Raw genomic sequence first — 26,708 nt, 5'->3', positions numbered from 1 at the left:
CAGTAGAAACACTGCTGATTCAAAGCACAGTTTGATAATTTTTTGAGCATAGTTCCAAATTGCTCTGCAGAATGGCTGGATCCAAAAATAGAACATTTTGTTCAATTTATCTGTCACTATGGTTCAGGGTCAGGTCATTGTATTTTGTTCAGTCTGGTTATATATGATCCAAGTAATTAGCTTTTGTGCTGTTTATTATTGTTAGTTTATTGTGCTGTTTAAAATACTACTGGCAGTTAGATGGTACAGGGGATGGAGCATTGGCCTGGAAATCAAGATTTTTATTGATAAGAAATTGCCACCCCCCATAGGTTAGTTCATTTTCTTGCTTGACTATTAAATAATTTTTTAAAAGTTTTTCTTAATTGACTCAGATTCCATTAATCTTTAACATATACCTATTAGATATAATTCTATCTTTTGAGCAATTAGGAAAATATAATCCTTCTTACAAATACCTGTCCTTTAAATATTTGAAGATAGCATATTTCTTCTCTCCATTTAGGCTAAATATCTTCAGTTCCTTTTATCATTTCCTATATAGAGGACATATTTGTGGATCCTTTACCACAAGAGAATTTCACTCAATGGCAGAAATTCTTTGAGTTGCATTTCCTAGAAGATTATGAATGAGACTGCAGCATAGTTACATCAATTCATGCAGACAATGATGGAGTGAGTGAGAAGGCTCCCAAGTTAGATCATAGATTAGCTGTGACTCTGAAGATCAGGGGAAGTCCTTAATGCTATTGTGAAAGACTTTATTAAGCAGCTGAGAGAGATAATAGCTTTTCATCACAATAAAACAAAAAAATAATAGTTTCTCTACCCTAATGATCAAGAAAAATATACTTTGGGCTAAGGCATAAAACCAATATTACAGAATAATAATTTATACAATAACTATAGCCCTTGTTATAGATAATGTCTTTCTTTTCATTTATCTATTCAAATATTTCGTGTGTGCAACAAATGAATAAGCAAATGTTATTCTATGAATAAAAAAGTATTGTTACTCTCAAGGAGCTTAAATTCTATGAGAATAATACAGTGCTCCTAGAGAAGGAAATACAGGACACATAGAAAATAACTACAAAGTCCTAAAGGTGGGTAGAATAGAGTAAGAGTCATAAGAATCAGGAAAAATGGCTTGTTGAGAGAGGTGGTGTTTGAGCTAAGTCTAGAAGAGAGCAAGGAGTCCTAAGGAGCAGAGGTGAGGAAAGGGAGCAATTTAAGCATCAATAGTCTGAGCAAAGGCACAAAGATAGATAATATTGTATCACTATAGGGAACAGAAAGTGGGCCTGTTTGGCTGAAACGTAGAATATATGATGGGAGTAAAGTATTAAAAACCTGTAAAAGTAGAGTAGGAACAGATTGTGAAGTGCTCTCAATAACAGAAAGTTTTGATTCTGTTCTAGACAATAGATTCACTGGAATTTTTTAAACAGAGAATGATATGGTTGGTCAGTTAGTCAATAAACATTATTAAATGCTTATGTGCCAGGAATTGTGCTAAGTGCTGGTGATACAAGGATGAAAAAGAAATACAGGTCCTGTTATCAAGGAACTTGCAATCACAATTAAGACAACTTATGAAAGAAAGCTAAAAATCAGGACAGGGAGAGATGGTACCCAGCATATGAGAATGATGGAGAAATCCAAGGAATTGCAGCTGGCTAGGATATGGAAAATACTTGAACATTTTGCTTAAATGGAGGTCTTGGAAGCTCACCACCCCACCTTCTAAATACAGGGCCCCCAGAGAAATGCAGCTAAGTGGGAAATGAAGAGATGGCTAACCTGCATGCCTTCGTTAATTGAAGGTTTTTGGTTAGATTTGTGCCTTAGTAATAACAGTTAATAGTATTATGGAGAATCAAATAGCGATAAGAGAATGAATGCACTGATATCAGTTAGGAAGGAATTATACTAAAATAAATTAATATCAGTGTGACTTATTATGGCATATTTGAGGGCCACAAAGTAAGAACATATAGTTACTGAACTTTCCTCTTGAAGATTACATATTTAAGTAGGAACTTATTCATATTCTTGCTCCTTTTCCCTTTTTACAAAAAACTGCTTCTTGGCTTACCTGCTTTTAAGTCAAGTCTAGATGATTGTGACCTTGACTGTCTGCACACAGTGCTCCCATCATTGCCCACAGTAAGTGGTCCAAACAACGTGTAGTTAGGATGTACAAGACAGCTCTGACTGAGACCCCATGGGCTACGATTGGGGAAAAGACTTGGTGGGATTTCTTTTTCTCTGTAAAATAAAAATAAGCATTATGTTTTTATAATAGACAAATAACTAAAGAGTTGTTAGATTGAAACTGCAAATTGGTTAAGATTGTGATAACTAAAATTGTATTTCAGATCCAAAGAAAATAGTCCTGTCTCTACGATCCATTTACCTGATATGAATGCTTTGAACATCTCTAAAAACAAAATTCATGTTAAAATATGAATCCTTTAGGAAATTCACTTCAGCAATTACCATAATATACCCAATTATGGAATGAATTGAAGTACTCAATATTAGGCATGAAATAGGTACTCAAGGGATGCTTGTTAACCGCTTAACCTTTTTATAGCTTCAATACCTTACCTCATTGTTGTTCAGCCATTCAATCATGAATGACTACTCTCCATGATCCTATGGCCCATTGCACACCAATACTATTCATGGGGTTTTCTTGACAAAGATATTCGAGTTGTTTGCTAATTCCATCTCTAGCAAATTAAGGCAAACACAGGTTAAGGATTTGCCCAAGGTCAATATTTAAGACCACGTTTAAACTCATCTTACCTAGTTTCAGACACAACTCCATCCACCGAGCTACCTAGGTGTCTCTAGGGCAAACAGAGATTACATGACTTATTTATTAAGTGTCTGAAACAAGATTTAAATTCAGTTCTGACTTGAGGCCCAACTCTATAGCCACTGAATCATCTAGCTGCCTCTATTGTGGTGCTAATGAGCAAGGAAATGGCCAAAAAACTTGTGTAGGTTGTATGATATAAACCCTTTGAGAGCACCTCTCCTGACATTTGTGTGCTCTGTCATATTTTTATATTTGTAGCATGTAACAATGTAAAGAACCGTAATAATAAAATAAAATTTAAAAAGCTCTTTCATGGATTAATATTGTGAAATAAAAATTTCACATTTACATAGCACTTTACAACATGGATCCTTTTCAAATTTGTAGCAATAGTTCGTGCTATTTCTTCTCTACCTCTGTTGGCCCATTTCCCCTTCTGATTTCATCTTGCCACCTGATCCTTGATTAGTACTTAGTTAACAACCACAGTGAATAAAATAAATATGGGTACCTCTTTAGAAAAACTCGAACTTGTTCCTCCAGCATTGATGCAGTTTCTTGTTCTCGTTTTGCTTTGGTTGCTGCAGATGGTATTTCCTGATTCATTTGTTCTTTAGATGATAACATTAGTGGACTTCTGGCATGTTTTCTGTCAGAATCAAATCTCTCCCAAGCTTGCTTCCAATGGATAGGAGAATACCAAGCAATAGCCTAAAGAGAGCAACCCATTACTGAAATATAGTATTCAAGAGCTTAATTCTTTTTATTTCTTAGGCCTATCATAATAAAATGTGTTGAGATGATCAAAATTGTATTATCTATTAAATCTAATTTTAAAGTTTTTAAGAGATTTTATACACACACACATATTATTCAGCAATGTAAATTTAGGATGGAAATGGGAGGACAGCACCAGTAAAGCACTGTATCAATGACTGTGAGATCAAAGTAGGTAATAGAGGGAGTTGCCAGAAGTATAAGAAAGGCAAATTAAAGAACTACTTTTTAATATTGCTTTTCTTACATTTTAAATATATTTTCATACATTTTTAATTTCAGAAAATTCTGACTGGCATGGCACCTAGACATTTTATGATGCCAAGTTACATGTATTATATAAAGGGCAAACCCACCTGAAATATTTGTATATAAGACCCAATCTTAAAATTCAGGGTCATGAAATTTTCAGATGTTTTGTGGGACCCACAATGCCTTTTTTTCTATAATCCTTTGGATAATTTCAGTTTAGCTCTTGGTTATGGATGAATAGGAAATAGCAGAAAGACACCCTAAAATGTTAATAAAGCAGTAGTGGTTGTTCAGAGGCTAAGTAAGAGGGAGGGAAGGTTATAAAGCTCACATACTCAACCACAGTCAGTAGTGGTAGAGAGTTTCAGTTTCCTACATGTTCTACATATTAGAATGATAAATTAAGAAAAGCCTGACTAGGCCCTAACAATTACATGTTTCTTCGCAGAAAGCATTAGCATCAACTTCTAGGCTTAAAATAAGAGATGTGTTTAATAATTTCTCATTTTAGCCTTCCAAAGTACTTTCTTCACAATAACCCTGTGAAGTAGGTATTGGTTGTATTTTTATTTCTATTCTGGAGTGTACAAGGTGTCATGGGAATTTTAATACCTCTGATGTGAGAGCTGCCAAGACCTTTTTAGGGCCATTTTCTGCCTTTCATGTCTACTACTTATCTCCCAACTCTCACTTGGGGCTCCAAGAAGGTGTACCATATGCAGCAGTCACCCCCTGGTAAAACTGTTCTGGCAGATGGGCTAAACTAGGTTAAGGGTAATTAAATCTGGTGATGACTTAGAGGAATATCTAATCTAAGCATGTGAAGACTTCGCTAGTGGAATGGGAGGATGAGAAAAATTTGTTCCAATGGGCCATGAAGGTGGAAGCAGGTGCTGTTTAGAGCTTATTAGACACTGATAGTATTCTGAGTTATCATCAGACATCTTGACTTTGTCTTGCCACTAGATTCCAATGACTGGAAAAGAGTAAGTCTGATGACATTGTGCTACTTGACCTCACTTAAATCCAATTTATGAGCTAGTCAAAATGATGTAAGTCATACCATTTTACCATTTTTACCTATCTTGAAGTGGAGTAAACAAGTGATAAAACAGCAGATATAGACCAATTTGGTCCTGCACACAGGCAACTTACAGCATAGGGTTGTTGTCTCACTGGATTGAAGTAGCAATAGTATTTTGCAGCCCTGTGGCTGTCTGAGCAGCCTTTTAAAAAAGGACTGAACTACTCATCTCCTGATGTAATAAAGGGGTTAGAAAGGTGTCCTAAAAATCGTCTGCTTCAGAGCAGTGGTGCAGTGGATAGAGCATCAGCCCTGAAGTCAGGAGGACCTGAATTCAAATATGACCTCAGACACTTAACCTTTCCTAGCTGTGTGAACCTGGGCAAGTCACTTAACTCCTATTGCCTCAGCAAAGAAAAAGAAAAAAAATGCCTCCTTCACCTCATCTGTTCCTAGTCTGTTCATACAAAAGCTAATTGAAATCATCTGGGTTATATGGCAAGGGGAGGTTATTCCCAAGTAGTCTAGAATGCCTCTGTTGTCTCTCACTATAAGGAAAAGCAAATAATAAATTGTCCTGTGATAATCATAGTGGATGGAGTCTCTCTTAGACATTGCTGGCAAGATTCCTGGCAGAATCCTCCTTAAGCTGGTTAATCCTGGACCTAAAAGATAGTTATCTATGCAGAACTAGTGTGGCTTCAGAAAGGATCAACAAATGGTTGATATGGTGCTTGCTGCAAGAGAAATGACAGGAGCAGAACAGAGATCCACAGACAATGTTCAATAATATGACCAAGACCTTTGTTACTATCAGTCATGAGGGCTTGGAAGATCATTAAAAAATTTGTTTGCTCACAGAAGTTCATTAGTATTATATATCATTTCCATAATGTCAGGCTTGCATGGATTCTGGGTAATGGATGATGCTTTCATGCTTTCCTAATCATCAGTGGAGTGAAGCTGGGATGTGTCCTTGTTTCCATAATTTTTAGCATGATATTTCCATCAATGTTGTCATATACCTTCAATGAGGTTGAAAATAACATCAAGCTCTGCTATCACACAGACAGTAGATTTTTCTCCCTGGAATGATTTCAAGCTAAGACAGTGGATGGAGAGTTGGTGCTTGACTTTTTATTCAAAGATGATTTTGCTGAAGGCTGAAATGCAATAGTGTATGGATTGATTCTCTTGTCATTTGTGCTCATTTTGACCTGACAATCCCCACCAAGAAACGTTCTCCATCAGCCAGAATTGCACCATTTATAAGTGGAATCAAAAGCTATAGCAAAATTTTCCTCATTTGTAAAAGGAGCTAGTTGCACTAGATGAATCCTACATTTAAGATTATAAACACATACAACCTCCACCCCGCAACTAAGGGAACATATTTTATGCTTTTTCTCCCTAAGGAGAAAAAATAGGTCAGTGTTCTGAAAATCTATTTAGAAATCAAAGGGATATGAGGGCACCAGGTTCAAGTCCTTCAGTTACAGATGGGAAACTGAGATTCAGGAATGTGAAGTGTTGTAAAATCCATATAGTTAGTATAGGAAGTAGGATTTGAAGCCCAGATGGGATAAGGAAAGGCTTTTGTTGGGTACAGTACAGTACTATGTAATCCCAGAGATGCTTTCAAATTCTCAAATTCTGTGATTCTGTTGCTGAAATTCTGAACCAGTGATCAATGATCAATCTAAAACATGACATTATCTTCTAATCTTAGCAATGGCTCAATGAATGATGATAACAGAATAAGGTGATATGCCATCACTAATTTCAATACCATTTCTAAAAATTGGCTATATAGCTAATGAGACGGATTTCCTGTATATCAACTATTTTGTTGTTATTCAGTAATATCTGATTCAGTGTTACCCCACTTGGAGTTTTCTTGGCAAAGATAATGAAGTGGTTTTCCACCTCCTTTTCCAGTTCATTTTACAGATGAGAAAAACAGATGAGGCAAAGAGGGTTAAATGACTTGCTCAGGGCCACATGGTTGATAAGTCTGGAAGATGAGTCTTCCTGAATCCAGGCTTGGCGCTCTATCCAGTGTACCCAGACCAATCAAACTGATCTTTAGAGTCCGTGAAGATATTTAACCCTTACAATGTAGTAATGGGGTCAATGGGAGTAGTGTGTGATGACTATTGACTATTTGAAAGGTTCATAGAATTTCTAAATCTTACCAATCATTTAATACAACTGCTCATTTTAAAGATGAGTTTTTTAAAAAAGCCCTTAGAAATGCATGATCAGGGAGAGAGGAATTACAGGTAAGCCTTGATTCCCCCTCCAGTGTTCTGTTAAGACTATCAACAAATATTCTTCAATGGCAGTGAAAAGGAGTTTAAGATTTTAAGTCATATTTTCTATGTTTTTAAAAAGTGTGCCTGATTTCTCTTTGCTTAGGCCAGACCTTTTCAGGTCCTGAAAATGTGGCTCATGGTAATTCATGTCTAACTATTTGCAGATTTTGGCTTTTTATACTATGAAGACTTCAAATTTTCTATTATATATTTATATTTCCTCAAAAGAGCTTTGTTTTCATCAGTGGGAGCAGACATTCCCCACATTAATAAACACCATAATTTTTCTCTATATGGGAGATTTCATAGATCATTGTAACCAAAATATAAGCGTACATCAGCAGTAGTCCTTGATCCATTTATAGAGTTGCATAACTTATACAGTGGAAAAAGAGTTTATAACAGGTTATATGGTTCAATAATTTGTCCTTTTAAAAGTTTATGGTGAGGGGCAGCTAGGTGGCACAGTGGATAGAGCACCAGCCTTGAATTCAGGAGGACCAGAGTTCAAATCTGGTCTCAGACACTTAACACTTCCTAGCTGTGTGGCCCTGGGCAAGTCATTTAACCCCAGCCTCAAAAAAAAAAAAAAAAAAAAAAGTTTATGGTGAGAAAGGCAGAAGCTTATTGCCACTAGGGTAGAGGTAGAAATGTTCTCTCACTTATCAGGTAGAATGTAAGCTCCTTTAGAAGAAAGACTATTATTTAAACTTTGTTCTCCTAGGACCCAGAACAATAGCTGACACATAGTTCCAGGAAGTCACTTAATAATTTATATTATATATATGTTTATATATATATGTATATATGTGTGTATATGTATAAATTGTTTTAAATGTTTGCTGAACTGAACTGAGTTATTTTTTATTACTGAATTTCTGGGAAATTAAAACCTAGTTCAATTATTAATTCTTTTATGTTTGTTTCTAGGGATTATATTTCAATGTATTTAATATTTCTAAGACAGTCAACTAACACAATTTCTATCACTATAATACCTAGAGGTTTTACCTTTTTCCTGTATGCTTGCTAATATTACTATTCTCATAAGGGATTTCTATTGTTAATAAACCATACTTTTAAGGTTTAGCATTTACATACTAAATGACATTTATATTTTTTCTATTCAGCTCTGGTTTTTTTTGAGCCCAAATGCTTGAAAATCATCTATTTCTTTGAATATCCACCTTTTCCTCTGAATAATTATACTGAGTTTTGCTTGGTAGATTATGCTTGGTTGAAATCCTAGCTCCACTTTCTCTGGCATAGTATATTCCTAGTCCAATGGTCCTTTAATGTAGAATCTGCTAAATTTTGTGTTATCCTGATTATGGCTCTGCTATACTTGAATTGCTTTATTGCTGGATGCTTGCAATATTTTCTCCTTGACCTGGGAGAACTGGAATCTGGCTATAATATTCCTGGGAGTTTTCATCTTGAGATCTCTTTTCAGGAAGTAATCAGTTTTTCAATTTCTATTTTATTATCTGATTGTAGAATATCACAGCAATTTTCTCTGACAATTTCTTGAAAAATGATGTCCTGGCTTCTTTTTAAAAATATGATTTTTCAAGTCAGTAATATTTAAATTGTCTCTCCTGGATCTATTTCCCTGATCAATTGTTTTTCCAATGAGATATTTCACTTTTTTCTTTTTCTGTTGTTTTTGTTTGCTTTATTGTATTTTCATTTCTCCTAAAGTCAGTGGCATCTATTTGATCAATTCTAAATTTTAAGGAATTATTTTCCTCAGTGAATCTTTATACCTCCTTTCTCATTTGGCCAATTTTGTTTTTTAAGGCATTCTTCTCATTAGCTTTTTGTATTTCCTTTTGTGCTTTTAATTCTCTTCCTAATTTTTCCTTTACCTCTCTTACTTGATTTTCAAGATCCCTTTTGAGCTCTTCCATAGCCTGAGACCAATTCTTACTTTTCTTGGAGACTTTGGCTGAGCTTTGGATTTATTATCTTGTTCTGAGTGTGTATTTTGATCTTCCTTATCATAGTAACTTTCTACAGTCAGAATCTTTTTTTCTGTTGTTTGCTCATTTTTTTCAGCCCATTATTTGACTTTTAAGTCTTTGATAAAGTAGGGCTCTGTTTTCAGGGTGGAGGGTGCACTGTCCCAAGCTTCAGGAATAGCTGTTTTCAAAATTCCTTCTAGAGATCTGAACACAAGCACTTTTTTCTGCCCTGGAATTTTTAGAAGTATTCACACCTTACTGTAGCTGTAAGATCTAGTGTGCTAAATAAAGCAACAGAGCTCTTCCTCAGTGCTAAAAAAGAGAATTCCTGTGAGCAGAGGACTCTGAAAGCTCCCATCACCACCACCACCACTACCTATACCCACTCTTGGTATGATGGTTTCCCAAAGTCCTCTCACTCTACTGACAAACCTTTCCTTCTGAATTTCTAAGTCATTAGTGGTGTCTTTGGGCCCCATTGCTGCCTGATTCAGAGGTCTGTATCCCTGACCTTGCTTTGCTGAGGGCTGGAGCTGTGAGGGCACTACCTGTGCCAGGACTGTGTGCTGGACTCCCACTCTGGTTCCACAGACCTTTTCTTCTGATCTTCCAAGTGGTCTTTGGTATCTCTGGGCTAAGAAGTCTGGAAGCCACCCATAATGCCACTGATTCACAGTCCCTAGACCTGTTCCTGCTATGGATCCCAGCCAGGACTGGGGACAGGACTGGGGTTGCATTCACATGGCCTGCACTGGGACTGCATGCTGGACTCCCATCATGGTGTTACAGACGCCACCTGCTGACCCTCTAAGTTGTCTTTGTTTGGAAAATGTTCTCCTCCCTCTTTTGAGGTATTCTGATGCTTGCAAATTTGTTCAGAATTATTATTTAAAGGAATTTGAAGCAATTTGGGGGAGAGGTCAGCAAGTTTCTACCTTTACTCCAACATTTATGTTTTTTAATTGAATTTTAAACACTGTCATTACAAAGATCCTGTTATGAAGTGTTTTCTATATTTCTTTTAAACAGAGAAAGAAAGTGAAGCACCAGAAAGCAAAGAATTTCATAAAAATTTTCATGCTATTTTCATGGATTAAATAATAGAGTTGAATGGATTTGGAATTAGGTAAACAGATCTTAAAAAGTAGTTATTTATGGTTTGATGCTTGGTCTTGTGTTGTCTTAACATTTTTACTTATGACTTGGATAAAGGCATAGCTAAGCATGTTAGAGAAATTTAAAGATTCACAGAATCTTAGAATTAGAAGAGATCATCTAGTCTACACCACAGCTGAAAAGAAATCTGCTTTAACATCTGATCTAGCGAGTAGTCACTTCTCTTCTTCTTGAAAAACACTCTGTTAAAGGACACCCTCTATATCCCATGTAGGAATAGCTATATTTTTCATAGTGTCAAGTTTAAATTTTCCCCTTTGCATCTTATTCCTATTGCTTCTGTTTCTGATATGAGATAATAAACAGAACAAATGTAATAACTGAATCTGTTTTCTACTTAATAGCCCCATAAATACTTGACTACAGCAATTCGTACCACTCCAATGAAAATCTTCACATATCCATGTTAAACATCTCCAGATTCCTCATATGATCCTCATATGACTTGTAAACTCAAGGCCCTTTATTATCCCAATTATCCTCTAACTTATCAATGTTCTGTTTAAATTGTTGTGTCCAGAAATGAACATCATAGTACACATGTGATCTGACTGAAACAGAATCCTATGAGACAATCACTTCCTTATTCCCAGAAGATCTACTTTTCTTAGGGCAGCTCATGACCACATTAGTTTTCTTTTGTTCTTTCATTTCATAGTTTATTTACATTAAGCTTGCTATCCACTAAAAAATACGAGTTTTTTTTTCAGATAACTGCGATCTAATTAGGTCTCCTCCATTTTGTACTTGTGAAATCAATTTATTAAAAACAAATATAAAACTTTTGGCCTATTATATTTTACCTGATTTACTAGCTTCAGTCCAATTTTCTAGTCTGGAGGTATATTTTATATACTGACTTCATTATCCAGTTTATGAGCTATCCCTCCTAGTCTTGTGAAAGGCTAAAAATATGAAAAGCAAGCTTTCTATGTCTTTAACAAAGTCACTGATAAAAATATTAAACAGCACAAAGCCAAATGTAGATCCTTAGGGAACGGCATTGGAGACCCACTGTCAAGCTGACTCTGACTACATTTCCAGTCTGATCATTCAACCAATTTAGAATTCATATAAATTCATACTCATCATCTTTGTAAATGACACATTAGGAAGGTTAGCTAACTGGATGACAGAATCAGGATTCAACCCAATATTGAAAGGGAAGAATGTTGGACCAAGACTAGTAAGATGAAGTTAAGTTTTTTGAACCTAAAAACTTGAATTCAAACATCAATTTCACAATTATGAGTTCAAGGGTATATAAGGTAGCCAGTAGGCTATTTGAAAAAGGTTTGGCATTTTAGCAGCTAACAAACTCAATGAGTCAACAATACAATATGGTGGTCAAAAAACTAATTTGATCTTAGCCTTCCCCCTTCCAAAAGGAATAAGACATAATTTTAAGGAATAAGGGAATGGTAGTCCCACTGTACTCTTGTCTTAGTCAAAGCCACAAGTAGAATTCTAGGTCTCCTAGGTGCTACATTTTAGAAATGCTATTGATCAACTATAATGCTGCAAAAGGAGGGCAACTAAGATAGTGAAGGCCCTTAACATGCTATATCATAGTGGTTGAAGGAACTGGGGAAGCTTTGCCTAGAGAAAGTATTGTCCTTATAGCTGTCTTTCAAGGAAGAAATATCTGAAGAATTATCTCATGGAAGAGGCATTATACTTGTTCAGATTAGCCTTAAAGGACAGAAATAGAAGCCATAGGTAGAAGTTGTAGTTATGGTTAGGTTTCTATAAGGAAATGCCCTAATCATAAGTTATCAAAAAGTGGACTGGGCTGCCTTAGGAGGCAGAGAATTCTCCCTTATTGGAAATTTTCAAGCAAAGAGTAAATGATCTTTTGCTGGATATGCTGTAAAGAAAAGAGAGTTCTGAGTGTCTGCTAGGAAACAATGTCCTCTTGGGTTTTTATACTTCAGGCTCAGCCAAAGATTTCTGGGTTGTTGCCTTAGGCAAATAATTTAAGCTCTCTTCATGCCTCCTTTTTTACATCTTGAGGATTCAAATCTTCTCTCACAGAAATACTAGGAAATTTAGTGTAACCTTATAAATACCCCTAAAGAGAAGTACATGGAAACTGATAAAAGACTAATAAGGTTTAGCAGTTATGGGAACAGGTGAATGTTCCCTGGTGAATGTCTGAGATCCTGATTTTTCGCCCTGATCATTTCTGTAGTCCTCTAGAGATGAGATTAGTGAGAGCCCCCAGCTTTATTTTTCAAGAGGTACATAGACACTATTCTTGAAAAGTCCAGTGAAGCAACTAGATCTTTTTTAGGGAGTCCCAGAAAAGAATAGCAAGATGGAAGGGAAACCTAGATCAGATGTTAAGAGAGAATTGCTTCTTTATCTTTTTGATTTGTTTTTATAAGCCTTTCAAAATTTTATACTGTAATATAGACTGGGGTACAGCCTTATCTGTTCAACAGTAGTTTTCACAGCCAATTGTCTCTTATATAGAGACCTATCCTCATTACTTGAATTGCTATAAATTCCAATGCATATTTGCTAACTTATTTTGTTAGATCTTATGTCTGACATGACAAATGAAAATCCTGGACTTGCAGACAAGTTCAAATACAATTATGATTAGCAATGTGACAATGGGCAAGCCATTTAGTTGCCCTGAACTTCAGGTATCTCTCTGTGACTTATTCACTAAGTTATGTAAAGACTGAAGTATGTGTATGGAGAGAGTCCCCATATTATAGAACAAAGAGCCTTGATATATTAAAATTTAAAACGCACTATTTTCTATGTTCTAATTGTGGCACCACATTCATTAGGTTCCCTATCAATAAAGACGTTTAAGAAATACTGAAAGAACCACTATCAGAGATATTGTAGAGGGGATTTCTACATTTTATAGAGGCTTAGCCTAAATATAACTGTACAAATTGATGCATCTTGAAAGAAATTCTTACCTACTTTTTTAGTAGCAATATTATTAAGTAAATCAGACTGTAGGTGAGACCAAAACTCTCCAACCATTTACTTACTCTTTAGGTGTTTATTTTCTTTACTAGCCACCAGGGATAGAAATAGCCCAGAAAAAAAGATCTGAATTTGCATTTTCCCTCTTGCATTTCTCTAAACAAAACATAATGTAAAAGATAGCTATGCAGGCATTGTTCACCCACTGCCCACTTCACATAAAAAAATTATCATTTTATATTATTGAGTGAGTTGTTCAAGATTATACAGGGATTTGAACTTAGCTCTGATTTAAAGTTCAGGACTTTTCCTTCTCTATATGCTCTTAATCCAGTTTTGACATATTGTTGCTGGGAGCAGAGCCTGGTGATTTTTCTAAATGGATGACTGTATTTAGTTGTGGTTCTTGTTAGATTTTTAAATATGCCAAAATAACCTCATAAACTGAGAGGATTAGGGGACATCAGGAGATCTATATATTAAGTTGTAATCAATTGTTAAGAATCCAACACTGACTTCACCATTAGGTTTACACAGGATGGTTGTACAGTTGGAACTTGTTTTAAACTTGTCCTGTTCCTTCCAAAGAAAATCTGATGGTGGATGATGCTTTACCTTAGATGCTGCTGCCCAAACCTATAGAAAAAAAAAGGAAAAAACAACAACAACAACAACAAAGAAACAGACACCAACTGAGTAATCAATTGCTAGATAAATGAACTCCTTGATTCTCTTGTTAGCTCAAAATTAGCCAAAGCAAAAATCAGAGTACTTTCTGCACTAAAGACTAGAAGGAAGGGGAGAGATCTACAAGCTATTTTTCATAAATTCTAATAAATCATTAATGTAACAAACTATTAATGAAACATTACATCTGAAGATATTCAGAACTGAGGGATGAAATGTTAACATTTATCCAGAGAACAGAGCAGTAAAGCAGAAACAACAATATTGGGCTTTTGCCAAGATGAATCCATTTTTTTGGCTATCGAGTTCTTAGGAGGTGAGATGTTAACAGATGACAACAAGAGTGTAAACAGCTACCACTACTCAAAGAAGATGATGTATGTTGTGGTGAGATTTAACTTTCTGCTAAAGGTAGGGAAGTAACAGTTGACTTATATTTAATCAGGAGATAACTCGATAACTCTTTCAAGGACCGAGACATTTGAAATGTGTCAGAAAACATCTAGCAATGTATCAAGTCTGAGGACTGCTATGCACTTATGGTGGTTCAAGTGGGCATGAAATGTACCATGAGAAAAAACTGTGAAATAATCCTTAGAGTTTATGAATACCTCACCAAGAAACTGGAGAATGTGGACATGAGAATATTATTTCCATTACTGTTGCCAAGTGAAGCTAGGGATTTTGGATTAGAAGAAAGGATTAAAAGAAATGAATAGCTGGGCTTAGAAAACTGCTTCTAAGAATGAATTTCAGCTTCCTGCACCTTGAATTAAGACAAAGGGAGGCAAGGTTCTTACCTAAATTTTGTGTGTGGTTACATACACACAAAAGATGTTCTGAAAATGTTTGTTAAATGAATAGGTTTATATTCAGAGATGTTACATATTAAAGGATGTCTGGAAATTACTTATCTAGGTACTGATCTAATTAAGGGAAAAAGAAAAGAGTTCAGACTTAGCTGCTAAAGCAGATATTAGAGAGCTCAGCAGGTATGACTGGAAGAATAGGAGAAGAGCTGCCAAGGATTAAAGGTAGAAAAGGAGAGTACTCCAGTCACAGAAAATAATTTGTGCAAAGTCATAAACACATTTAAAAAGGAACAAATTATATTAAGGGTAGGACTGTGCTTTAAGAAATTAATTTAGCTTTGTGAAAAGCTATAAACTTTAGTGGAAGAAACATTGTGGAACACATTTGGATGAAGAACAAAGGAGAGAAGAAGAAATAATAATATAATGTTAGCTTAATATTTCATGCTGCCAAGACAACTGGAGGAAATGGATGATAAGATTAAGCCCTTTCACTCAAAGAGAGAAAACTGCTAGAACTGCTAATGAATATTCATGATCATCGCACATTTTTGCTGTTATCATGTACAATGTTTTCCTGGTTTGCTTGCTTTGCTCAACATCAGTTGCTGTAAATCTTTCTAGGCCTTTTTAAAATCAGCTTGTTCATCATTTTTTAATAGAACAATAATATTCCATTATCTTCAAATACCACAGCCATTCCCCAATTGATGGGCATTTTTTCAATTCTTTGCTACCACAAAAAGAACTGCTTCAAACATTTTTGTACACGTGGGTCCTTTTCCCTCCTTTAAGATTTCCTTGGGATGCAGATCCAGTACTGGCACTGCTGGGTCAAAGGTTATGTATAGTTTTATAATCCTTTGGGTTTAGTTTCAAATTGCTCTCCAGAATGGTTAGATTATTTCATTGGATGTCCCAGTTTTCCCACATCCCCTCCAACATTTATTATTTTATTTTCCTGTCTTCTTAGTTAATCTGAGATGTGTAAGTTAAGTACCTCAGAGTTGTTTTAATTTGCATTTCTCTAATCAATAATTATTCAGAACATTTTTTCATATAACTATAGATGGCTTTAACTTTGTCATTTGAAAATTGTCTGTTCATATCCTTTGACCATTTAACAATTGGGGGACGATTTATATAGATTATTGAAAAAATGGTTTGTGAATACTGAGAAGGACAAGTGTTCATGATAATCCACTACTATGAGTTTGTAAAGAATACATACTGCCGTATTGACTTTTCCCCTTTCTTGACAGCTTTAGTAGCATGGTAGATCAGAAAAAAATATGATAACATATAACACAGGGGAGATATGGATTGAAGGATTTGTTGTTCAGTCGTTTCAGTCCTGACCATGACCCCATTAGGGATGTTTTTGGCAAAGATACTGGCATAGCATGCAATTTCCTTCTCCAAATCATTTTACAGATAAGGAAATTGAGGCAAACAGGATTAGTGACTTGCAAGGATCACACAGCAATCAAGTGCTTGAGACCAGATTTTAATTCAGGAAGATGAATTTTCCTGACTCCAGGACCCCTATCCATTGTGTTACCTACCAGTGAATAGATGGAAGGATAATACAATTATATGGATTCAGAACTAATTGAATGACAAAATGCAAAGGATGTTGATTAATTTCAAACAACTTTTTTATGGTGGAAAAATATTAGAAATTGAGAGGATGCCCACCATTAGGGAATAAACAAGTTGTGGTATATGAATGTAATGGAATACTACTGTACTGTAAGAAATGATAAGCGGGTGGATTTCAGAAAAAACCTTTAAAGGCTTATATGAACTGATGATGAGTGAAGTGAGCAGAAAGAGAGGAAATATTATACACAGTAAGAATTATATTGAAACATGATCAACTATGACTGACTTAGTTCTACTCAGCAATACAATCATCCAAGACATTTCCAAAATACTCTTGATGGAAAATGCTATTGGAGGCAGCTAGGTAGTGCTAGCCTGAAGTCAGGAGGACCTGAGTTCAAATGTGGCCTTAGACACTTAAAACTTCCTAGCAGTGTGACCCTGGGAAAGTCACTTAAATCCAATTGTCTCAGCAAAAAAAAAAATGCTGTCAACATCCAAAGATGTAGTCTGAATGCAGAGTGAAACATATGATTTTATTTTTTTTTGCTTTTTTTCTTTTGTTCTGTTTATTCTTTTACAACATGCCTAATTTGGAAATATGTTTTAGGTGAATGCACACATATAACCTATATTACCTTGCTTGCTATCTTGGGGAGGAGGGAAAAGAAAGGAAAGAAGGAAAAATTGTCTTCACATATAATTGGAAAAAATAATAGCCTTTTTCTTTTAAAAAAGAAAGTGATCCAGAGATCTCACAGCTTGTCATATATCACAAAGGTCAAAGATATGTTTCATACGTCAAAATATTTTATAATTTTAACTTTTTAAAGTAGCAAACTAGAATTAAAGTAAATGACTTTCAATTAAGAGTATAAATACACACATTCTGGTACATGAATATAATGGAATATTACTGTGCCTTATAAAACAATGAATATGAAATTTTCAGGGATACATGGGAAGACATAAGCTGATAGAAAATGAAATAAGCAATGATGCAAACAAAACTGGGACATTTTGTAATTGTAATTGTTGAGCTTGGCTCAAAAGTCATGAGAATATATCCTCTTGCTTTTTTTTTTCCTAACAGAGGAACGAGACCATTGATGAGGAACATTTACATATATTATTTGGACTTGTTTGATGTGTTGTAAACTGTAACTTAGACTATTTTTTTATTTTTCATCATAAAGAATACCTTTTGGGGAGTGAGAGATAGGGAATAACAGAATGTAAAAGATATTATTAAATATAAAAATAACAGGATACCAAAAGATATTTGTAACCTAGAACTTTTTGTTAATTCTAATTTGATGAAATTTAATGGGAAGGTACAATTGCAAACTTCTACACTCAAGATAACAAATTCAATTTCACAAGGGCATGATTGAGGAGACATGTCTAAAGAGTAGTACTTTAAGAGTACTAAAGAGTACTAAAGAGTAATGGGATGGGGGAAGGATTTCTGTAAATTATCAAGATTGGCTATCAAGATAATGACATATCCTAAACCACATATGCCTATATACTTATATATATGCGTAATGAGATATCTTAGGTTGTATTAAGAAATATATAGGACAGCAAAAGAAGAGATAGATTTTAACTTGGGAGACCACATTTGGAATACTGTCACTACTACTAGAAGAGATGTTGAAAACTGGTATGAATAAAAAGAAGAGTGACCAAGACAGTGAGGGGACTCACAAAATATTACAGGAAATTCAGGTAAACTAAAAACATTTAGCCTGAGGAAGACAAGACTCAGTGGAAATGTAATAGATGTCTTTGTCCTTGGAATAGATTATATAATACCTTGGATAGAGTATATTAAAAGTTATATAGATTTCACAGAGTTTCAGTAAAGATATGTAAAATAATGGCTATTTTAATTTATCATCATCACAGGGTTATCATGTAAGAGAAAACTGATAATGGATAACAGAGTTAGAACCAATGAATAGTAAACATAGGAAAACCTATTTCACTTTGCTCAAGGAAATGTTTCCTAACAATTAGATCTGTTTTTAAAGAAAGGGATGATTGTGGAGGTCAAGAATTCTCTGTCACTAAATAGATCTTCAAGAGGAGACTTATGGATAACTTGCTGTGGCTCTTGAAAATGGGTTTCATACTTTGAATAAAGAAAGGCCTAAATGACTTTGAAGAGACTTTCAATTGTAATTCTATCCTTCTATAATATTAATTATAAAATTATTAATATGAAATTACTTGTTCTTTATGCATATTATTTAATATATTTATATCTTATACTCACAGTTATTGCAGCATTAGCTGGCAGTCTAATATTTGGGTGGAATCTGTAAAAAGAGACTATGCGGCCATTGATATTTTGTTGGAGAATATGATCTCCAATTGTCAGTTCTTTGTCAGGAGAAGTGTTAATTATCTTCGCGAACAAACCACTCACTTCAACTATTTTAATGTCTCCAAGAGCACTATAAAATAATATAAAGTGCTTTTAAAATGCTGTACCTTTTGTGACCAAAGCAATTTAACAGCAGAATAATAAAAGACCCTAATATATTATTTAAAAATCTATGAAAAATGTGTTATTATAGGAATGCAGCATGTAGCAGTAGAAAGAGCACTGTATTGAGATCCTAGGTTCAAAGAGCCTGGGTTCAAGTCCTGGCTCTGAACCATATGTCGTCTCTGGACTTCAGTTTCCTTCAACTGTAAAATGAAAAGATTAGACTAAGTGACCTGAGGTCTCTTTCAGATTGGGATCTCTGATCTTATAACACCTTTTCTAGATCTAAATCTACAATTTTTTCATTTTAGTGGATTAAAGTATAATATTAAGGAAACCTTGAATCTACTTATAATTCAGAAGTTGTTAAGTGACCATAGGCAAACATCTTAATTTCTTTATGACTCCCTTTCCAAAATTCTTATCTCCCTTAAAGAAATTCAGTGAAAAATATTCTTTGGGAACATGAAAGTAGAGTTATCTTTTTTCATTTTTTTGTTATACTATTCCTTGTGCATGAAAACTTCAAAGTGGGAGTATTGTACTGTATTGGAAAGAGTTTGGGGTAAGAAGTCAGAAATTTCCTAAGATTTGCTACTAACAAGTTTCATCCATGTCTATTTTCTCATTTAAAATTAGGTAAGATTGAATTCAGCCCCAAACACTTCCTAGCTATATGATCCTGGGCAAGTCAGTTAACCACAATTACTTTTCTAAACACAATACAAAAAAAAAAAAAAAAAAAGAAAAGAAAAGAAAAATGGGGATTAAAAAAATGCCTGTCCTAACAATTTCAGGGAGATTTTGATGATGAAATGAGAAAATATTTATGAAAAAAATTTAAAGTTGAAAGGACATATAAAATATTTTTATGTCATGGGGGGAAATAATGTCTTTCTTTTTAAATAAAGAAATTAAAGAATTAGAGCCATCTTTAATCAAATGAAAATATGCTCTAAATCCCTATTGATTAGAGAAATGCAAATTAGAACAATTCTGAGGTATCACCTCATGCCTAGCAGATTAGTTAAAATGACAGGAAAAGATAAAGATAAATGTTGAAGGGGATGTGGGAAAACTGGGAGACTAATATATTGTTGGTAGAATTGTGAACTGATTGAACCATTCTGGAGAGCAATTTAGAACTATGCCCAAAGGGCTATAACACTATGCATACCTTTGACCCAGCAGTGACACTATTGGGTTTGTAGCCCAAAAAGATGATAAAAGAAGGGGAAAGACCCCATATGCAAAAATGTTTGTAGTAGGTTTTTTTGTTTTTTTTTTTTTTTGTGGTGACAAAGGATTGGAAAGTGAGTACATCTCTATCAATTGGAGAATGGCTAAATTAAGTTATGGTATATGAAAGTAATGCAATATTCTTTTTCTACAAAAAATAATGAACATCCTCATTTTGAAAAGGTTTGGAAAGATTGACATGAACTGATGCTAAGTGAAGAAAGCAGAATAGGAAATCATTATACACAGCAAGAGCAGGATAAGACGATGATCATTTATGATAGACTTGGCTCTTTGTGGTTCGGTGACCCAAGGCAATCCCAATAAACTTTGGATGGAACATGCCATCTGCAGATGGCAGAACTATGGAGAGAGAGAGAACTATGGAGACTGAATGTAGATCAACTCACTAGTTTTACCTTTTTTCATTCCATTAAAATTTTTTTAAATTGAGGGTTTTGGGGTTTTTTTTGTTGTTGTTGTTGCTGCTGTTCAATCATTTCAATCTGATTTTATGCAATCTTATTTGGGGTTTTCTAGGCATAGATACTAGAATCGTTTGTTATTTCCTTCTCCAACTCATTTTACAGATGAGGAAACTGAGACAAACATAGGCTCAGCAGTTGTAACTTGATCCAAATTCCTCTCTGTGTTGGTGTTGTGCCAATTCTAGAAACTGAATCTTTGGATTTTTATTTTTAGCTTAGTGTTCTTTCCTACATCTCATCATGCATTTCCTTGGCAAAATATAATATAGTCTCAACAAAAGAAAGGCTTAAATTCATTTTTACAAGTACTAGGAAGAAGTGGATCTATACTGTCTATCTGAAGTACATATAAGGTTTTTTGTTTACTTTAAGTGCCATATGCGTTTGTATGTACATATAACCTATCTATCCATTCATCCATGTTTCTTCTTTTTTCTCTTTCTTTCTCCCTCTCTTTCTTCCTTTCTTCCTTCTTCCCCTTTCCTGTCTCCCTCCCTTCCTCCTTTCCTGTTCATTCATTCATCTAATCATCTATCTGTCTAGTCATCCATCTATCTATCTAGGAGTGTCTGAGGAATAGTTAATTTCTTAACAAACTAAATTCTTCTTTCCTTGAAAGAGAATATTCAATATCATTTCATGCCCATCTAGATAGGTTGAAAATGAAACATTATATTCTTTTATTTTATAAATGTTATTAACTTTGTTATTTTTTTTAAAAATAGGATATTACTTTGTCTTTTTTTTCAATACAGATTTTCTTCATTCTCCTGCACAGGCCACTAATTACTAATTTATAAAGTATGCATTTAAATAAATAAAGAAGACAATGTCTTTGCTATTTTTAATTACTTATATATGCAATTAATTGATATGCATGCTTTTCCTTAAACCTCTGATTACTCAAAAGTGTTATTAATTTCTTAATCTTAAAGATGCATTTTTACCATTAAGCTTAATATATTAACTGCATATAATTTGCTTTACCAAATGACTTCTTTTAAAATATCAGAACTAATCATTTCAATTGCCTTTCTTTTGAAAAAGACCCAAATTTATGGACAAACACTTCACAAATTGACAAATATATCAAATAAAAGAGCAACGGACCAATCTTTTTAATAAGGTGGCCTTTTAAGTTACCTTTTTTTTTCTTTGCCCACATCTACATGCTAGTTAAGAAAATAGATTAGATAAACTGTTCTTCTTATGCCCTCCTCTTAACCACTCCTCCTCCTCCACAATAGCATGCACCAGCTAGAACTTTGTATAATTGGTTGACCACGATGGCATTATCTTACCCAATGTCTTTTCCTTTCTCCCTATAAAAATGCCATCTTTTAATTATTATAAGAGAACCGTGATAAAGTTAACTTTCTTCTTCTGAATGAAAAAAAAATCATTAAATACTTAAAATGTTTTAGGTAACATTATCCTTTGTATTGTAGGTTCTCTAAGATAGTATAGTAATCTTATTTTAATTTGCTTTTAGATGCTTCTCTTTACTCTGAGGGATGTCAAGTTGTTACCTGGAAGTTGCCTTCATTCCACTGGATTTCACTAACTCATACCTGCCCAAAACTTGTCATCAGTTGATTAGTGGGAGAAATTATCAAGATTTCCTCAATAGTTCAAGTTGAACTTGGTAGAAACTCTATTCAGTCCGACTACTGGTAGAGTTGGGAACACTACATTTGCCCTAAGAGATCCATATTAAGATGTCAGCTTGTCTCAAAATGTCTAAAAAATTAGAATAGGCAGTAAATTTTATATTCTAGTTCCCTAGTATTTTTAATCATAGTCTTGCTGTCTTTCCCTATCTGAACGTACCTAGTACCCATTGGGGTGCTGGTGGGAGTGGGAAGATATCCTCTACTATGGCAATTTAGTATTTTGTATGGAGCAAAAGTCTTGAAGGAACCTTTTGTCCAAATCTTCCTGACAATTTTATATTTTCTTTTGTCCCTTAAGACTGACTGCCTCCTTCTATCCTCACTCTGCAAGAGGAAATGCAGAATCTTCCCTTCAGGGAATGTTTTATCTAGTAAACTCAATCTAGCACTAAAACACATCCAATACCCTGAGGCAATTCCCAAAATTGACCTGGGATACTCTTAAATTAGGAGTGATGGAGCCAGGCCTCATGGTGTCAATTTGGATAAGAGCAATTTTTCTCTAGATATTGAGATAGGAAGATGAATAACATCCATAGAAACACTGTTTTTAGGTCCCACCTGAATTAAACATATCAAATCTGTTACTTCTATTCTTTTCCCATTTTACCTTTAATCATATTTAGTAACCTTTGACAATATAACCTTTAATCATATTTAGTCCTTGATCCTCTGTTTTTTTCTCTATTCTTTCTCTTACAGAATTCATCCACATTCATAGTTTAAACTCTCTACTAATAACTCCCAAATTTTTATCTTTATGCCCATGTTCTTACTTGACATCTTAACTATTTTAAAGTTAACATGTCCTACAAACTCATAGTTTCCTCTTATGAACTCAACTTTTCTATCAATGATGCCAGCATTCACCCAGTTACTCAGATTTGAAATGGTGAAGCTGTCTTTGATTCATTCTCTTAATATCATTAAATACTATACATTTTTTCCTTTGAAACACCCCTCACATTTTCACTGTCTATTCTCATCACTACTATCCTAGTCTATGTTCTTATCTCTTTGCAACCAGGTTAACAGAATAACCTCCCTAACTTTCTGCTCTTCTCTAATTCATTCTGTACAAAACAAAAAATGAAACAACTTTCAATATCAGTTTAATCATGTCATTTCATGATTTGAAACTGTAAATGGCATTTTTCTTAACCATATTAAATCTGAATGAATATAAATCTAAATTTAAAGTGGATACAATTACTTGATGTAGCTAATGTTACTTCTTACCATTTCAATATCCTCTCTGATCAAACCTTTTATGAGAGCTTTAATAATCATTATACAAGATTGATCTGAGAAAAGCCTACTTTTGTCTCTTCTTGGTTTAGGTCACTAATCCTCAATCTTTTTAAATAGGGGGCCAATTCACTGTCCCTCAGACTGTTGAAGGGCCGGACTATAGTAAAAACAAAACCTCACACTCTGTCTCTGTCCCTCAGCCCATTTGCCATAACCCGGGTGGGCGGCATAAACATCCTCAGCCCTCAGCATCTGGCCCACGGGCTGTAGTTTGAGAACCCCTGGTTTAGGTCATTTTTATTAGCAACTAAAAGCTTGAGAAAGGCCAAACAATAAGAAACAGCAAAACACAGGAAGAAATCACACTGAATAATTCACCAACTAGGAATTAGTCTTTGGACAATTGAACTATCTGTATTTCTAGATTAAAAAAAAAAGTTTTGGTTTATCTGCAATATTTTATCTAGCATTAAAACATAACACTTATTTGCTAGGAGGTATGGAATGGGACTGAAGGCTATGGAATAAATCAGTGACAATGACAGTAAGAATGTCTGGTCCTTGCTCTCCAATGGCAATAATGTGTACCTGTAAGTTAAATAATAACTTAAAAAAAATCAAGAACACATACTTGGAATTAGCTGTGTCGAAGTCATCTGGAGACAATCCAGAGTTTGTAAGGTGTCTCTTTGAGTTGAAGAACAAAGAGTGAAAGTAGTCCTCCCCTTCTCCTAACATGTGGGACTCAGGTGTACCAAGAGCGAGATGTGTTTCCTGGAGTATAAGCTCAGAAAGGCTGCCACCATCTTTCCAAAGGAAATAGAGACCAAGAGTGAGACAAATAAAAGAAGCAGTAATTTACATCTTTTCCCAACTATAACAAAACATTATATAATTCACTTTTCTTTTTTTATAATTCACATTTAAAAAAAAAATCACTATAAAACTATCTCTTCAATGAGAATCCTTAAAATATTAAACCTAAAGCTACAAAATGACATCTGATAAGTGAATGTACTTAGTGATATGTCAGTTTATATCCTGGGGAGAACTGGTTCAGATAAATAATGTCACCAGTAGAATAATCACCCTGAAATTTTGGTGCTACTAGCAAAAACATTATTGTGTAGGAACAAATAGAGCAACTGAGTTTTTCTCTTCCAAATTAAAATGTATCAGAATCTGTATAAATATATCTTTGTTTGATATGGGAAGTAAGGAAGAACAACCAGTCTGCTCCAACTTGTGCTCCTAAACATTTCTTTAATAAGTTCTGCTCCCTTTCCTTTCTTAAGGAAATTTCCCCAAACTTCCACCAACAAGATAGTGAAGTAAGGCAGGAACTCCCCAGAGACCTCCTGAATTCCCCTCCAAACCACTATGAAAATACCTCAGAACCGTTTAGAAGTGAGGAAGCACCTTACCAGCACAGTAGGAAAGCTCTGTCTCATTGGGGTTGGAGGGGAGCCAGGTAAAAAGAAGGGCACCAAGCCATTCCAGAAGGCCTGCAGCAAAGCTTTGAGCCCCAGGGTAATACACCAAGAAGGCCTGCTACTATGCAAGCCAGCAGTCTTAGACCAGCAGCACAAAGAAGCCCCAACCCCAGTGAGACAAGCAGTGAGGCTGCAACTCCTAGTGCAGGCCACCAGTGAGGCCCCGCCCACACTACTGACCAGTAGTGAAGCTCCGCCCCCAAACCAACCAATAGCAAGAGATCCTGATCTTGCCCTAGGGCAGGCCAATCATGAGGCCTTAGCCCTGGGATAGGGTAACACAGGCCTACTTCATAGTAAACCAGCAGTGAGAACTCACTCCTGGGATGGGCCAGCAGTAAGACTTCCACTCCTGAGGTCAGTTGGCAGAAAGACCTTGTTTACATAACAAGGCAGCAAGGAGGCAGACTTTCCGCCCATAGGGAAGCCCACTCCCTACCCTTATCTCCCCATCTCCCCATTCTAGTGCAAGCCAATAAGTAGGTCCTGAGGCCCAGTGAAAGTCAGAAGCAAAAGGTTCAGTCCTGGCAGAAAGCAGCTTAAGACAGTGTAGGACCAGAGTCCAACTCTCATATAAAAGTGCCAAGTCAGAAATATAGGCAGAAAAAGAGCAAAAAACAAAAAGATAATTTGTGACAGGGAGAATCAAGAGAACAATTTAACAAAGGGCAACAATGTCAAAATGGCTACAAGTAAAGTTTCAAAGAAAAATGTCAAATGTTTGCAGGTTTCAGGAACTCTTGTAAGAACTTAAAAACTATTTTTAAATGCAAATTAGAGAAGAGAAGAAAAAGTAGGGAAAGAAATGAGAGTAATGTCAGAAAATGATGAAAAAAGAATCAACAACCTGGTAAAAGAAACAAAACAAAACAAAAAATGGAAGATATACAAAAGTTCCCTGCTCCTTAAATTATATATGTATATTATATCTATATAACTATATAATACATATTATATGTGACAATATACATAATATATTATATATAATATGATATGTAATTAATATATGATATAATAAATAAAAATAAATTTTGTATATATAACAAAATTGAATTAGCCAAATAGAAAAAGGTAGTACAAAAGCTCACTGAAGAAAATAATTCCTAAAAATTAGAATTGGGCAAAGCAAAAGTTAGTGAGACTCAATGAGACATCAAGAAATGATAACACAAAATTAATAGAACAAAATAGAAAATGTGAAATTTCTCATTGAAAAAACAACTGACCTGGCATCTGGATCCAGGAGAGATAATTCAAGAATTATTGTACTATCTGAAAGCCATGATCTAAAAAGAGCCGGGACATCATATTTCATGAAATTATCAAGGAAAACTGCCCTGATATCTTAGAACCAGAGGGATAAAACAGAAATTGAAAGAATCCACTGATCATAATCTGAAAGAAATCTCCAAACAAAAACTCTCAGGAATATAATGGCCAAATTTCAGAGTATCCAGGTCAAAGAGAAAATATTCAAGAACCAGAAAAAAACAAACAAACAAACAAAAAACAGTTCAAATACAGTGGAGCCACAATCAGGATTACACATAATTCAGCAGCTTCTATATTAAAGAACAAGAGTGCTTAGAATATGATTTTCAGCAGGCAAAGGAATTAGGATTATAATCAATAATCATCTACCCAGTAAAACTGAATATAATCCTTTAGAAAAAAAG

General features: G+C 34.8%; 1 protein-coding gene across 5 annotated transcripts in view; it reads right to left on the bottom strand.

Moving 5' to 3' along the window:
- LMNTD1 (lamin tail domain containing 1) overlaps window positions 1-26,708 on the bottom strand; it is a 140,612-nt gene that overhangs the window by 39,542 nt on the left and 74,362 nt on the right. For all 5 annotated transcript variants that reach the window (XM_074268817.1, XM_074268815.1, XM_074268814.1 and 2 more), the window contains 5 exons: window positions 24,171-24,345; window positions 18,673-18,853; window positions 13,804-13,923; window positions 3,342-3,541; window positions 2,099-2,271 (listed from right to left, as the gene is read on the bottom strand). In XM_074268817.1, coding sequence (XP_074124918.1) covers window positions 2,099-2,271; window positions 3,342-3,541; window positions 13,804-13,923; window positions 18,673-18,853; window positions 24,171-24,345 — 849 coding nt within the window. The remainder of the gene's footprint in view (window positions 1-2,098; window positions 2,272-3,341; window positions 3,542-13,803; window positions 13,924-18,672; window positions 18,854-24,170; window positions 24,346-26,708) is intronic.

This window comes from Sminthopsis crassicaudata, chromosome 5 (assembly GCF_048593235.1).
Source record: "Sminthopsis crassicaudata isolate SCR6 chromosome 5, ASM4859323v1, whole genome shotgun sequence".
NCBI lineage: Eukaryota > Metazoa > Chordata > Mammalia > Dasyuromorphia > Dasyuridae > Sminthopsis > Sminthopsis crassicaudata.
Note: the sequence above shows the minus strand (reverse complement) of the source record. Positions and strands in the feature narration are given on the sequence as shown.